Here is a 14,576-nt window from a genome sequence, read left to right on the forward strand (position 1 = left end):
CGCACCCGTATCCGACACAGTAGGATGTTTTTCACCCATTTCAGCAATATTCGCGGGTCACCCTTCGGGTACCCACACCCGTGCAGGACTCTGCCATCCAGCTCGTCGGGAGCAGCTGGGGTTTGGTGTCTTGCCTATGGACACCTCGACACTTGGTCAGGTGGAACCAGGGATTGAACCACCAACCTTCCGGTTTGTAGACAACCTACATGAACCACTGAGCCACTGAGATATCATTGCGCCGCTGCACCCATGGTACGGCACAAAGTTCATTGATTACTACGCAGGAATGAGAGTATAAATCCTAGCCATATCGGTCTAGAAAATCGCAACTTTTCATTTTCTGTCTGTCTTAGTACACGATGTAACTATACACATCACAACATGTAAATAGGAAAATGTTGGCGTTATTTTGTCACTTATTGAGCAGTAGTCTAGCTGGAGCCGTTTACCTCCAGTCTTTGTGCTAAGCTAGGCTAGCGGTGGGTGCGTCAGACAGAGTTATGGCACGCACGGAGATGAGAATGGTATGTATGGACTATGTATGGACTCTAACCAATAAGTCGGCGTGTTCCTTTAATTCTGTAGGCTTTGCATATGGCTTAAAACACACGCAGATATCGTTGATTCCCAGATTGCACACAAACACCTACACAATTTAAAAACCTATATTTTCCATCACAGATGTGGGCTGTGTATTGTCAAAGTTCACAGCTCAAGCATGCACATGTATGCTCACGCCCCTTCTTTTTCTGTCTCAGCCTGCGCAACTCTCTCCAATACACACAGACACCTCTTTTTCCCAAACACACATTTACACACACCCTTTTTCAGTTGTCCAAAACCAGCTGTGCTGGAAGGCTTCTCGCCTTTGTGTGGGAACAGCTGGCTGGAGAGCCATAGTCACACACTGTGCATTTTAGACGGCCCTCACACACACATACACAACAACATCTCAAATGGCCCATTGTGTGCTAATAATGAGACTTGTGTATTGCTGTGCAGCTTAAATAGGATTCCATTTTGGCCTACGCAGTGCTAACGGGGTGAAATCTGTGTGTCTGGAGTACAACTAGCCTGTTGAAGCTGTTATTTTCCTTCGATTCATTGCAAGGGATGGAGCTTCCACTGGCAGTGTTTCTTCAGTTTTAGGTAGTGTTCGGAACGGTTTGACAGGGTTAACGCAGGTCAACTGAACCCTGCCCACAGCAGCTTTGCCGTGAAATCCAAACCAGAAATTTGACTCTTCAACCTCTAGAGTGGATTATCTGTCAATAGTCACTAGGTGTTTATCTGAAGATTTTTAGAGCTTGTTTTCCTGTTTTAAATGAAGAAAATTAAGGTTATTTTGAGGGAGTATACTATAGTCACTACATGCATTTTGATTACATTTTATATGTAAACTACTGTTCCAAATTTGAGGGTCTGGAAGATTTTTTTTTTATGTTTTGAAATATCTTTTATGCTCACCAAGGCAGCATTTTTGATCACATATAAAGTAAAATTACATAGCATTATCACAATTAAAATAACTGTTTTCTATTCTGAATAGAAATCTAGCATTTATTTAAAAAGTCTTTACTGTCACTTTAAAATAATTGAATGTGTCCTTGCTGAATAAAGGTTTCTTAAAAAAATACTGACCCCATACCGTGGAATGGTAGTGTCGATGTAAATTAAACATTTTCACAATAACATAATTATTAAAATATATTTATATATTTTAAATAAAACAGTGTCTATTTTTCCCCAGCAGTTAACAAAAATGAATTGGTGAAAGAGGGCATAATAAAGTGTATCTATATTTTAAATTATTATAATAATATAAATCGTTTTTTTTTTTTTTAGGAATTACACAATATATAAAAGGGTTATATATAAAATGTTTTTATAATGGCAAAACAGAGCTATTATAAATGGACTGTATGGATAATACTGGTTTGGAAAGCTAGCTAGATATTTTATATAGATATTTTAGCTTACACAAAAGGATTTGCCTTTTGCCCTGCAGAAAACTGAATCACCAAAACTTTACTCAGTCATCAGTGTCCCTTTTTGTCCCTTCAAACCCCACATGGCTCCCAGTCCCTCCCAAGATAGTTTCTCTACATCTACACCCATATCAATGGGGAAAGTCAAATACTGTCCACAGCGCTGGCTTGAACCACATGAACGAAAAGAAGAGCGCTGGGATTGGGTGGAACAGATGGGGAAGGCGGGTGCATATTTGTGGTTTACTAATTGGAGGTTGACTGGCCTCGGTCAGTGAAATCCAGTGTGTCTGTGGGTGTGGTCAGTGATTTGGCCTTTTCAATTGGTGTTTTGCCTTAGGGTGTCACCATTTTTTCTCTTTACTCTGAGAAAGTCAAGGTTCGGTAATGCAGAAAAGCACATTAATTGGTGTGGTGCGAACTTTTGTCTTTTAGTGAAAAGCAAATTGTTAAAGTAGCTAAAGAATATAATACCACTCTTTTCACTTACTCTATAATCTGCCTTAGTGCTAAAGGTGATGATGATAATTTCCTGTGTTTCTTTTCAGGCCTGTGGTTAACATAGTTGGCCATTTTCCAGTGCTACTTATGTTCACAGCCATTTAAGCAGCTGTAAGCAAAAGCGATCCAAGTCATACTGTGTTTTAAGTTGGTCAGCGTAGCCCGGATGATTTAATTCTCCCTTCTCTTTAGCCTTGCAGTTCAGCTGCTGCTGTCTGTCAGGAGAGATTCACACAGATGACTGCAGCCAAGTTTTCATGACAGGAAATGACTTCACAGCAGTTGAATCCTCTGAGAAGAGCAAAATATTATCTGAGATGTAAACTTTGACCTATTAAAGACATTTAAAGGCAATTGAAGCTCTCTGTGTTGCTGTTCACCAGCATATATGTTGCGTTCTAATGCTGTTCTAATGTCTTAACTATCAAGACTTCTTTGGTCAACTGTCTTCATCAAAAAAGTTCATATGCTGGTCTAAAGTGATCCAAAATGTTAATTTACCACAGCAAACTTGCAATGATATGTGAAATTACTGTTGGCAAAGAGTTCCTCATTACAAATGACACATCAGTGCAGCTAATTGCTAACATACATTAGCAAGTTGAATTTTCTAACATGTTGCAACAGTGTGAGCTCTGACTCTCTGAGACTTGAGGCTCCGTTTTCTCATATCATTGCTGGTAATAGCATACAAAATAGGAGGTCAAAGTTTAAGATTTAGCCTCAGCGTGAGAAACAGAGCAGGCAAAACAAGACAAAACAAACAAGCGGATAAGAGCATTATCCCAGAGAGAAATGTCCTGCAGGCCGTCACTTCATGCAACGATATCCCCAGAGGGCCTATTAACTTCACATTGTTATTTAGTAGGCTGGATTAGTTCACAACGGCTAATGACAAAATGTTAGCAAAATTGCTTTTAAACGCAATTTGGTAATTGCTACGCTTGTCAGCTCTTCATAACACTAATGGGCTTTTCACACTATTCTTAACACTGTCTTAACGTGCAGATTATGACCACTTTTAACCCAGGCTTAAGCAACATTTCACACTTGTAATGTTAAAAGAGGGTACCCTGAGGTATGAAGCACTGCTAAGCCTTGAGCTAATTGGAGAATTTGTTGAATATTAGGTATGTTTACATGCACTGATTTTCATAAATCGTCATGAATCCAATCCAGTATCAGATTCTGAAAGATCTGATTATTTGAACCGTAAACATTCCAATTCAATTCACATATTCATTTTAATGTGCCTCGCATCTATTCCGAACAGTGCCCAGAACTGGAGAAAACCAGTGAGGTAATGTCACCGTGAGCTACCGGGAGTTTTTGCCTTGATGACATCTTTAAAAAGAAAGCTGACATATATATTAGAAGAGTTTTATCAAATAATTAGTAAATATTCATTTTATAAGACACATTTGCAAGATGTAAATAAACATATGCATGCTTGTAAGACATAAAATGTGATGGCACTGCACGTGCACTATGTAGTTTTGAATCCGATTGAGAAAATATTAGGATGCAATGCAAAAACATAATTTTTACTATTGATTGGATTATTTCAGGTCTACGCCACCCCTTTCAATCCGATTGAAATATCAGTCAAGATGGATTATTTGGTTGCATGTAAATGTAGCTAGCTACTATGTGAAATGCTAACCTAAAATCACAAAAAAAATGAAAATTATGAAAAGTTGCAATGACTCACTTTCTTCTGTGGTTCATAAAAGAAAATAGTGCCTCAAAATTTGTTTTTTGTCCATACAGTGGAAGTCAACATGGTCTAATGTTGTTTTGGACCTCGCTGACATTCATTTTATGGACAAAAACGGTTTTCTTTTAAATATCATCTTTTGTGATCCACAGAAAGAAAGTCAAACAGGTGTGGAATGACACAAGGGTGAGTAAATGATGACAGAATTTTAATAAAATACTAATATGGATAAAAATAACCTAGCATGATGTTAACAAAGTGTTAAAAATAAACTTTAAATGAGTTAAATTTCAAGTGTGAAAATGTTTTTATAAACATTTGTGCTGAAGTGAATCAAGCTATCATCGAGTGGTGTATTAATGTGCTTTAGATCAAATCAGCATCTCATTATCTGGCTCCATGTGGCTGGTTCCTCTGTTTACATTCTTTCATTTGACATTACATAGCCATTAGTTCACATTCATTATTTAAGGTATTTTCAGAGGAAAAGACTTCAAATTTGAGCCAATCCTCTAAAGAGCGTAGTCATTTCCCATGACTCACGTTTCCTGCCACTGAAAAAAATGTGCTTCTGATATTCCTCCTGCAGTTGTATCGCCACAAGGTACATGTCTCGTGTCTGCCGGGGGTTTTGAGTGCGTTGAGAATAAGACCAACTTCATTGTGTAATTATTAGCAATTACTAAGTCCAAGTAGTTTGTATGTCTCAGAGCAATAAACCGATCATTTTCCTGGCGGTCCTGTAGGGTTCCGGGGTCTCTGAAGCTTGGGAGAAATTAACATGCGAGGCGTTTGTCACTGTAATTACAGACTCATTAGTTTTTTCATACTAGTTCTTGTGTCCTCTATCTTTCTGCCGACTTGGTGAAGATTCCATCTCCCTCAATTATTCCCATCTGGGTTCATTTTCAACATTCACGCTTCATTACCGGGAAACAGAGTGCTCGCTGTACTCTCCTCCCTCCTCTTCTCTTCGCTCCTCCCTCGTTCCCTTGCTCTTTCACACCTTCTGCTGCCAGCCTGCCACCATCACTCACACTTAAACTGACGACTGGCACACACACACCGCTTGCCGTGCTGCTCTGCCCTGGCACCTGTTACAGGGTAGGCTGAACTTGGCAACCCTGCAAATGTGTTGGAAGGGGCTTTGTCATTTGGTTGTATATTTACTATACGCTTATTCCTGAAGTGCTAACCTAAGTGTTTATTTGAAGTACTCACATTACCATTCAAAAGTTATTATTTTTATAATGTTTTTGAAAAAAAGTCCCACCAAGACTGCATTAAAGGTGAACTATGTAAGATTTTTGCAGTAAAATATCCAAAAACCACTAGGCCAGTGTTATATATTTTGTTCAGTTGAGTACTTTGAATATCCCAAATGTTTTCAACTATTTGTAAATTGAGAGAAATTGCTATTTGAACCAAGGAACCGGGACGTGTGAGTTATGCGTTTGAGGGAGTCGCCTGTCGATTGCGTCATTTCTGCGTTACCCTCGGTTTTATTTAGCAGAAACACTGTACTCTTACTGCAGTGTGAACAAGTGTCATAGCAGCCGCCGAGAGAACGGCAGAGTAACATCATAACATCATCAACACACTCAGATATATCTAATACGATAAACAGAGCTGCGTTACCTCATACTCATGACTGGAAAAGAGGAAGTGGTGCCGGCGACCGTGTCATAATAAAAGTCCCGCCGGCAACTATGCCATAATAACAGTCCCGCTCTTCAATCGCTCCTGCGGCCTTGCTCAGCCTTGCTCAACACTCGTCCTGCTCTGCTTCACTACAGTAATGTTAATAATCGCATCCATGAACATGATTTTAGCCCGAGTCCTATCCTGACTGTTTTCCACCGGCTGTGGACCACATGTCCCAAGATTCTGCGCTCAAACGTGGCGTCATCAAACTACGCCTTTGTTTTGAACAGGCGACCTCTAATGGACGGAAAAGTTACATAGTGTAGCTTTAATTTGATTTTTAAAAAAATATTAACATTAATATTGTAAAATATATTATCACAATTTTCTGTTCGAATGTATTGTAAAATGTAATGCATTCAAAGCTGAATTTTCAGAATCATTACTCCAGTCTTCAGTGTCACATGATCCTTCAGAAATCACTCTAATATGCTGATTTGGTGCTCAAGAAACATTTATTATTATCATCAATGTTGAAAACAGTTCTGCTACTTAATCTTTTAGAAGAAACAGAATTTTTTTTTCAGGATTTCTTTATTAATAGAGTTAAGAGAACATTTATTTGAAAAAGAATCTTTTGTAACATATCTTTTGAGCAATTAAATGCATCATTAATGCATGAAAGTGACCAAATAAAACAAGCAATTACACAATTTATATTTAACATTTAATCTTTTAGCAGATGTTTTTATCCAAATAATAAAAAATAACAATAAGACAAACTATAACAATAAGGCAACAATATGCAAGTGCTGTGACTAATCCCAGTTAGTCCAGCACAGTCAGTGGTGGAATGTAAAAAGTACAAATACTTAATACTTACTTAAGTAAATTTTTCAGGTATCTGTACTTTACAGAAGTAGAATCAATAGTGCATACTTTTTACTTTTACTTCGTTACATTTTGCAGCAATTATTATACTTTCCACTCTACTACATTTCTACAACGTTCCATTACATTTTCTGACCAGTTTCAGGGCTCGACGTTAACGCGTGTCCTCTTGTAATTTACTGATGGTAAGGTTGTGCAGTTGAGGCTCGCGCAGCCTCATGACGACTGAAAATGTGTCACTGATTTCATGACACGGACAGTTCCAAACAATTAATTAACAAAAAGTCACTTACATTTTAGATGCAATATATTGACTGTTTTTGTTCTATTTCAGCAGCGAAAATAGTTCCAAACAAAGATCACAACAGAACTATAATGCTTCTCACAGCAACAGCGTTACTGCATGATTCAGCTTTTTGAATGAATCGGTTGAATCAAAGATTAAATCACCTGTTCATAAACGACTGTGGCCCTGTCCCAAATGGCACACTTCATGTGCACTTTCGGTCTTGTGGACTTATTGCAAATTGATGAAGAGGGGTGTGACGTGTGCTCTCTTCGGCTTGTTAAAGACTGATCTTGCTGCAGCATTCTGGATCAGTTGCAGAGGTTTGACTGTGCATGCTGGAAGGCCTGCCAAGAGAGCATTACAATAGGCCAGTCTGGATAGAACAAGAGCTTGGACAAGGAGTTATGTATCAAGCTCCGATAGGAAAGCCCTGATCTTCCTAATGTTGTTTAAGGCAGGACCATGCAGTTCTAGCACTGTGGTCTGTGAAGTTTAACTGATCATCAATCACAACTCTAAGGTTCCTGGCTGTCCTGGATGGAGTTATTGTTGACGAACATAGCTGAATGGAGAAGTTGTGATGAAGTGTTGGGTTGGCTGAGACCACAAGCAGCTCTGTCTTCGCAAGGTTTAGTTGAAGGTGGTGGTCCTTCATCCAGCAAGAAATGTCTGTCGGGCAGGCAGAGATGCGAGCAGTTACCGTCAGCTCATCTGGTAGACAATTTTTGAATGTTTTTATTTGTTTATACATTCCTTCATACATTAATCAAAACTACCCTAATGAACAATCCAGAATGGGAAGCGGGATTGCTGGTGGAGCAGCTAAACCAGCTCAGTATTCATTGAGAACAGCATGACAATGCTTGTCCGCCAGCTAGACCAGCACTATACCGGCTCTATCCAGCATAAACCAGCCTGGACCAACATGCAATTCATGCTGTTTTTTTCTGGATTTTTTCAGCAGGGTCATCTAGTCAAGTCACCTTCATTTGAGTCAGATAATTTTTGATTTAGTTCAGTTCAATAGTGGTGTCGATTTTGCAAACATTTTCAGTTTTGGAAAATAAAAGGAATTCAGCTGAAGACAGTGGTGTCTGCTCAATTCAGCTCAAGTTTTGTCCTCATCGATAGAGTCAGTGCCATTAAATCAGTAATATATATATAATATAATAGTGTCAATACAAAATAAAAATCAACATAATATATGTTTTCCAAAATATTACAATGATGCCCATTATTTACAGCAACTTATCGTGCTGTAGCACTAATTCAAATTTCATTAGACAATCTGAACTGGAGCAGTATAAATCCATTGAAAAATGACATAGCCACTGTCAATGACCATGTTTGGCTTAACGTTTTTTTATTTTATTTTTTGGGCAAAATACCATAATTACTAGAGTTTTTGCTAAGAAGACTTCTATTTGCTAAGAAGTCAATATTGGATCTTTTTCAAACAGTTTAACACTGTTCTAACCGGTTGAGATTTGACAAGTTTCCAGCAAAAGACTATTTTCACACTTAAAGGAAAACCGGCGCGACGCCACACTATCACATGAAAAGTTTTAATGGTCTTTTTTTCTTAAACTTACCCATCACATCATCTCTCTCTTTTCTCCAGCTCTGCTTTTTATCACCCTGACAGTGTTGTGATGGCTATTGTTGATCAGCTCTGCTCTGTATGTACTTGTCTCTGTGTACAAACAAGATGGTGGCCGTAATTCCCTGAGCTCTTAGCTTGAGTCTTTTAAGAATCTTAAGCAGTCATGATTGGTTTGTTGTGTGTGTATTGTCTTCCACAGGAGTTCTTGCTTTTGACACACATCTAACCCATCTTTTGACTGTAACTGTACGATCCAGTGCAGTAGACTATACAGCAAATCCTGTTTTCACTTGAATGGAGAGCCAAAAGAGGAGCTGTCTTAATTGATGCCCGCTTGGACCTTAATGAGCTTCTGAAATTTGCTCACAAACGAGGGTCCTGTTGCCATGGCAACAGGAGCCCCAGTGGAAGGCAGGAGGGTAAAGCATATAAGAAGGTCTGGATTATGTCACTTGAGAAAACCGTAAAGAGAGAAAAGTGACCAACAAAGCATTTTCATTGCTTATCTTGTTTTGTCAGAATAGACAGAATGGTTATATGGGTTATAATGGACTTGTTTTATCTCTCTCAATTTTTGTTCTCACTTTCTCTGCCTCGTTCATTTCCACATAGATATCATGCTAAATCCCATCCCAGAGTTAATTTAAATGTCAGTAGGTTATATTTGCCCACTGGAAATCCTCAGTCACACCTATCTCTCCTTTCGTCCTCCTTTTTTCCCTAAGCACCTCCGCACCCCCCATTCATCCCTACCCTTTCTTTTATTCCTGCCTTGCATAGTCCGACCTCGGTTCACTCACATCTTCCCCAGAGAAACTGGGACCCTTAAAGATATGGTAGATATGGCACCACATCCAGACAGTTTGCCACTCTCTGTGCATGTGTAAATGATTCAGTGTCCTGGTGTCTGGTTGTTTGAGGGTAAACTGAAGTCAAGAGGCCAGAGCATCTCTTCCAGCTTGTTAACCCCAATATTCAATTTCATACTTCACTGCATTGAGACACACAGCGAGCTGGAGCAGTCCATTACAGAGGTCATGCGACTGGAGTGTTACCTCTTGTGCAGTGCCTTTGGACATTTTGGCTTAATAGAGATAATTTACTGTATGGCCTATGAGTGTATGATATATTTTAAGTATTTATCAGTAAAGTGAAGCAGAGAAAAAAGACAATGGCATGTTTGTGTTTATGTTGAGTTTTCCTGATATGTCTTTCCTTTTGAAGACTCCTCATATATCATCTCAAGGCCCAGATGATACCACAAATGTTCATGTGGTATCATCTAAAAGAACTGCTTTTATTCAAGTCAACATTGTTTAATCTTACTGAACAACCCTGAGAACATTAGGTTACACTGATGAAAGTCATTTTTAATGGTCAGACCATGAAGTTTCATGACGATGTACCAATTGCACATGCTCACTTTTCGTAGTGGTCAACAGATGGTCAATGGTCAACAGATGAACAGCGTTGTTTGTACAACCAGGCAGCAGTAAACCTTACATTAGCCTCTGTTTTTTTCCAGGACAGTGACATCCAGAAGAAGATCGACTATGAGATCCGGATGCGTGAGGGTGCGTGTAAGCTGCTGGCCGCATGTTCTCAGAGGGACCAAGCGCTGGAGGCCTCCAAGAGCCTCCTCACCTGCAACGCCCGCATCATGGCCTACATGTCAGAGCTGCAGCGCATGAAGGAGGCGCAGGTCATGCAGCGGATCGCACGCAGGTCAGAGCTCACTTATGATGAATGTACCTTGGTTTGTGTCAGCTATGGCAGTTAAAAACAACCAGTTTAGATGGAAAGGATCTTAAGATGACCAGCTGAAGCCATTACTGTAGCTATATTCATTCTTAGACACAGTACTTCCTTACACATAAATTCCAGCACTGTGCTATACAACAACCCATGAAATGACACTTCACAATAGATGTTTTACAATGAACTCTGTTAGAGAGCTACATTTATCTTTTCAGTAAAATACCTTACTCACCTGTTGAGTATTAATTTCAAATCCATCAGTTCTCCAGCAGAAGCTCCTCTGTTCTTCATTTTTTTTTTTTTTTTTTACTTGCGATTCTCCGGAAGTTTGAGATTTAGCATGCTCCATATCAACCTTTCTCGTTATAATATCGACAAATAACCTATGGTACTCCCACATGCTTCAAAGTAGCCAGAGCAACTTTTCTCTATTTACGTATATAACAATAAATTACATAATTACATAGTGCACTTTTAACAAAGTTTGGTCAAACTAAATTAGATGTGATCTTTTTGGGTGGCTTTGATGTTTGTGCCTTTGTGGTGCTTTATAAAAAGTAAATCAAATAATAGGCCAGTTTCTTAGGCTCAAGCATTTCTAATTATACTGTCAGCACCAGTAAATATGAAGTTTTATCAAAATATGCATCGCTGATGATAAACACTGACCATCTATTCACAAGTACTTCAAAATATACAAATTGCATGCTTATACGCTGTCTTACTAAAAATAGCTGAATGTATTGACTTCGAGTAGAGAAAATTGGAAAGCCTCAAAGCACATGACTGCAGAAAATAGTGTTGAGGTCAGAAAGAGTTTAGTGTTGTCCATTTTACAGGGTTAATCTCTGCCTCTTTATCAGGATGGTCACTTTAAAGCTAGTGTCAGTGTTTTTAGTCACATGGTTGGCTCCAGACACACCACATATACACAAAAATAAAGCTATGTTTAGAAAACTTTTTAAAGCTAAAGTGTGTAATGTTTAAAAAATAATTACTGTCATTAGTAACTTATTTGTGGATGTCAGTACATTGCTTTATTTATTTGAGCATATCAACCAACCTGACACCACAACATTGGCTCAATCAATAGTATGAACTGACCAATGGCAGACAAGGGAAGTGCTCAGGAAATGGTCAGAATTTTTACAATTCCATTTGGTTTAGCTTCCACACACTTTAGCTTTATTTATAACTGGCTTGAAGCACTTTACACATTGTGGTTTGTGTCTTATTGAGTGTTTGTGTTCAGGTCTTCTGATGGAGGTCCAATGGATGATCGATCCCCGTGTAAAGGCAAAGTTGCCATTTCAGGTATGTTTGCAGAACAGAAACCAGGCCACCGTGATTACTTTAATTTACATTATGAAAAAATAGATACACTACTGTTTAAAAGATTGGGGTAGTGTAAGATTAAAAAAAAAAAAAAAAGTATACTTTTATTCATTAAGGACACATCAAAAGTGCCACAGTAGATCAAAAGTGACAGTAAAGACATGTATAATGTTACAAAAGATTTGTAATACAAATAAAGTTTTTTTTTTCTTCTATTCATCAATGAATCCTGAAAATCAAATATCACAGTTTCCACAAAAATATCAGGCAACACACAGTTTTCAACATTGATAATAATAAGACTGATATTAGAATGATTTCTGAAAGATCTTGTGACACTGAAGACTGGAGTAATGATGCTGAAAATTCAGCTTTGCCATCACAGGAATAAATCACATTTTAAAACATATTAAAATAGAAAACATCAACCCCAAACTTAAACGGTAGTGTATATAACATTCTCTGGTTTTTAATATGCGTATTGTGTGTAAATCATGCAAACCAGTCTGTTTATACGGGTGTCTGAGCACTAAATCACACCCCTGCTGTTTTATATATCAGCGCCTGTGTCTCAGTCTGCTGTGGGGCTTCTTTTACGAGTCTCGTCCTCCCCTCCTCACTGTCTGGATCTTTTAGAGAGACCAACCCCCCTCTTAACACCCAGTGCTATTAACTCCCAGTTCAAACTCCTTGACTGCAATTTGTGTTTGAGATCCTCAGTGAGAGGCCTGTAGTGGTGATACTCAGTAAATGCTGTAATTATGACGTCATTATGAAGAGGGTTATAGAGGACCTTATACCCTCACTTCACAGTCACATGCACACTAATGTAAACCACACTCATATGTAGTCACAGACACTGGTTTTACTGGTAGCTAAACGCATTATCAAATCAGATGAAATATTTAATAAACAAACACACAAAGGGTGGGGCATTTGCAGAATTTGATCAATGACGAGTTTTCCTGTTCAGCAGAAATCTGCTTCACTTTCCGAGATGCAGATTCCTGTTCATGTGCCTTTATTCCATCTAGGCCTGTCACGATTGGTCGATACAATCGACTGCGTCGGCGCTGTTAATTAGTCAACGTCAATATTATTAGTCGACTGGGTAAGTTGGGTACGATATGAAATTGTATTAGTACCGGTACTTTAAAAATGACAGCACTCTAATAAGAGCAGTATTTCTTAATGTGCGTCGATGTGTGAGGACGTGTGTGAAAGTTTGAGAAAACAGAAAAGTGCGTATACGTATACAGAGTTGAATGAAAAATCGTGTGTTACAATGAATTTGGTCCGTGCAGCTCTTAAAGGGCCGGACCTTATATTCTGTGTGAAGCAGGGCAGGGCAGGGCAGGAACATGCGGTCCGAGTTTTTAGGGTTTTTTAACCCTAAAACAATGATAAAACAACGTTCTAAAAGTAAGTTCTGTCATATTATTCAATTACTTTTACTTTTTTTTTTTGCCATGGTATGGATTCGGTATTGAGGTATTTTAAGCCGCGTTTCCACCGCAGGAACTTTCCCCAGGAACTAGGAACTTTGGGGTGGTACTCTGTGTGTTTCGACCGCAGGAACCAGGGTCTAAATGAAGTTCCGGGTAAATATTTCCCCCTCCGAACGGCCCTGCTCCCGAGGTAGTACTTTTTCAAAGTTCAGGAACTTTCGGGGGTGGGACTTTGGCGCTGAACATGCTGATTGGTTGAGCTCACACAGCATTTTATTTCAACCGGCATTTTTAAAAGTCTTTTGTGAGGTTTGTTCTGCATTCAGCAAATATCAGTCTTGCTCTTTCTGTCTGATGGCACGCGTTCGTCGCTGCCATCTCACGGTCAATGTCCGTAATAGCTGATAACATACGTTGTCTTATTTTAAATCTAGCTTTACGAGCTTTCAGAATACGCTTTAGTATCAGTGCTCGTCTCTTTTCCGCCGTTTTGTTAATTACCTCTTTAGTAAACCAATACATGCAAAAGCAGCACTGCTTGCATCTCCTCCATACTTGTTATTGCTGCAGACAGTGTCACGCAAAAATGATTACTGTCCGTCGTTGACTGGGAGGAACAGTCGCGCCGCGCGCAGTCCTACATCACCGGACTAATTTGCCTAATCTTCACGGTACTTTAGACCGCAGTGGAAACGCAGACAGTAGCAGATCTGGAAAAAGTTCCTTTAAAAAAAGTTCCTGGTACAAATTGTTCCGGGTAATTTCGGTGGAAACGGGGCTTAAGTCTGGTATCGTATCGAAGTCATAATTTTGGTATCATGACCACTATTCTATATAAAACGTATTAGCTGACAAATTTGTACCTTTTTACACAACTGAATGCCAATGTTGCAAGTTAAATTAAATGTTTTTAAGTAAAATTGTTGAAAATTATTGTGATAAATTAGTCGATGGATCAATCGATTAATCTATACATTAGTCGATAGATGAATCTAAATAAAAATAGTCATTAGTGGCAGCCCTAATTCCCTCACATGAATGCTTCCAGACTGCTATTTAGTTCACCCCACGCACACACAATCCAACATTCCTACATCCAGCCTCCATTTTGTGTTTTGTGCTGTCCATCATCTGCATTCAGTACCCTATTAATTGGTTCCTAACAGCCTCTTCCTATTAATTAAATGAAGTTCTGCTGTTATTAACAAGCTGGATTACACAGATCTTGATAGAAAGGCACATCCGGGATGTTGGATGGGCCAGTATGATAATGGCAGCATGGCATAAAATACCAGATGTGTGTTTCGAATGTATTTTTCTGTTGATTGACATGGAGTGACAGCCAGCCATTTTTGCTCTCAGCTGTTCGTGACACTGAGTGTGTGTGTTATAACCTGTT

General features: G+C 38.9%; 1 protein-coding gene across 6 annotated transcripts in view; it reads left to right on the plus strand.

The window, feature by feature from the left end:
- rtkna (rhotekin a) overlaps positions 1 to 14,576 on the plus strand; it is a 91,990-nt gene that overhangs the window by 60,211 nt on the left and 17,203 nt on the right. For all 6 annotated transcript variants that reach the window (XM_079816242.1, XM_079816243.1, XM_079816245.1 and 3 more), the window contains exons 2-3: positions 10,162 to 10,361; positions 11,647 to 11,708. In XM_079816242.1, the coding sequence (XP_079672368.1) occupies positions 10,162 to 10,361; positions 11,647 to 11,708 (262 nt within the window). The remainder of the gene's footprint in view (positions 1 to 10,161; positions 10,362 to 11,646; positions 11,709 to 14,576) is intronic.

Source organism: Gobio gobio (assembly GCF_949357685.1).
Source record: "Gobio gobio genome assembly, chromosome: 4".
In the NCBI taxonomy this organism is placed as follows: Eukaryota; Metazoa; Chordata; class Actinopteri; order Cypriniformes; family Gobionidae; genus Gobio; species Gobio gobio.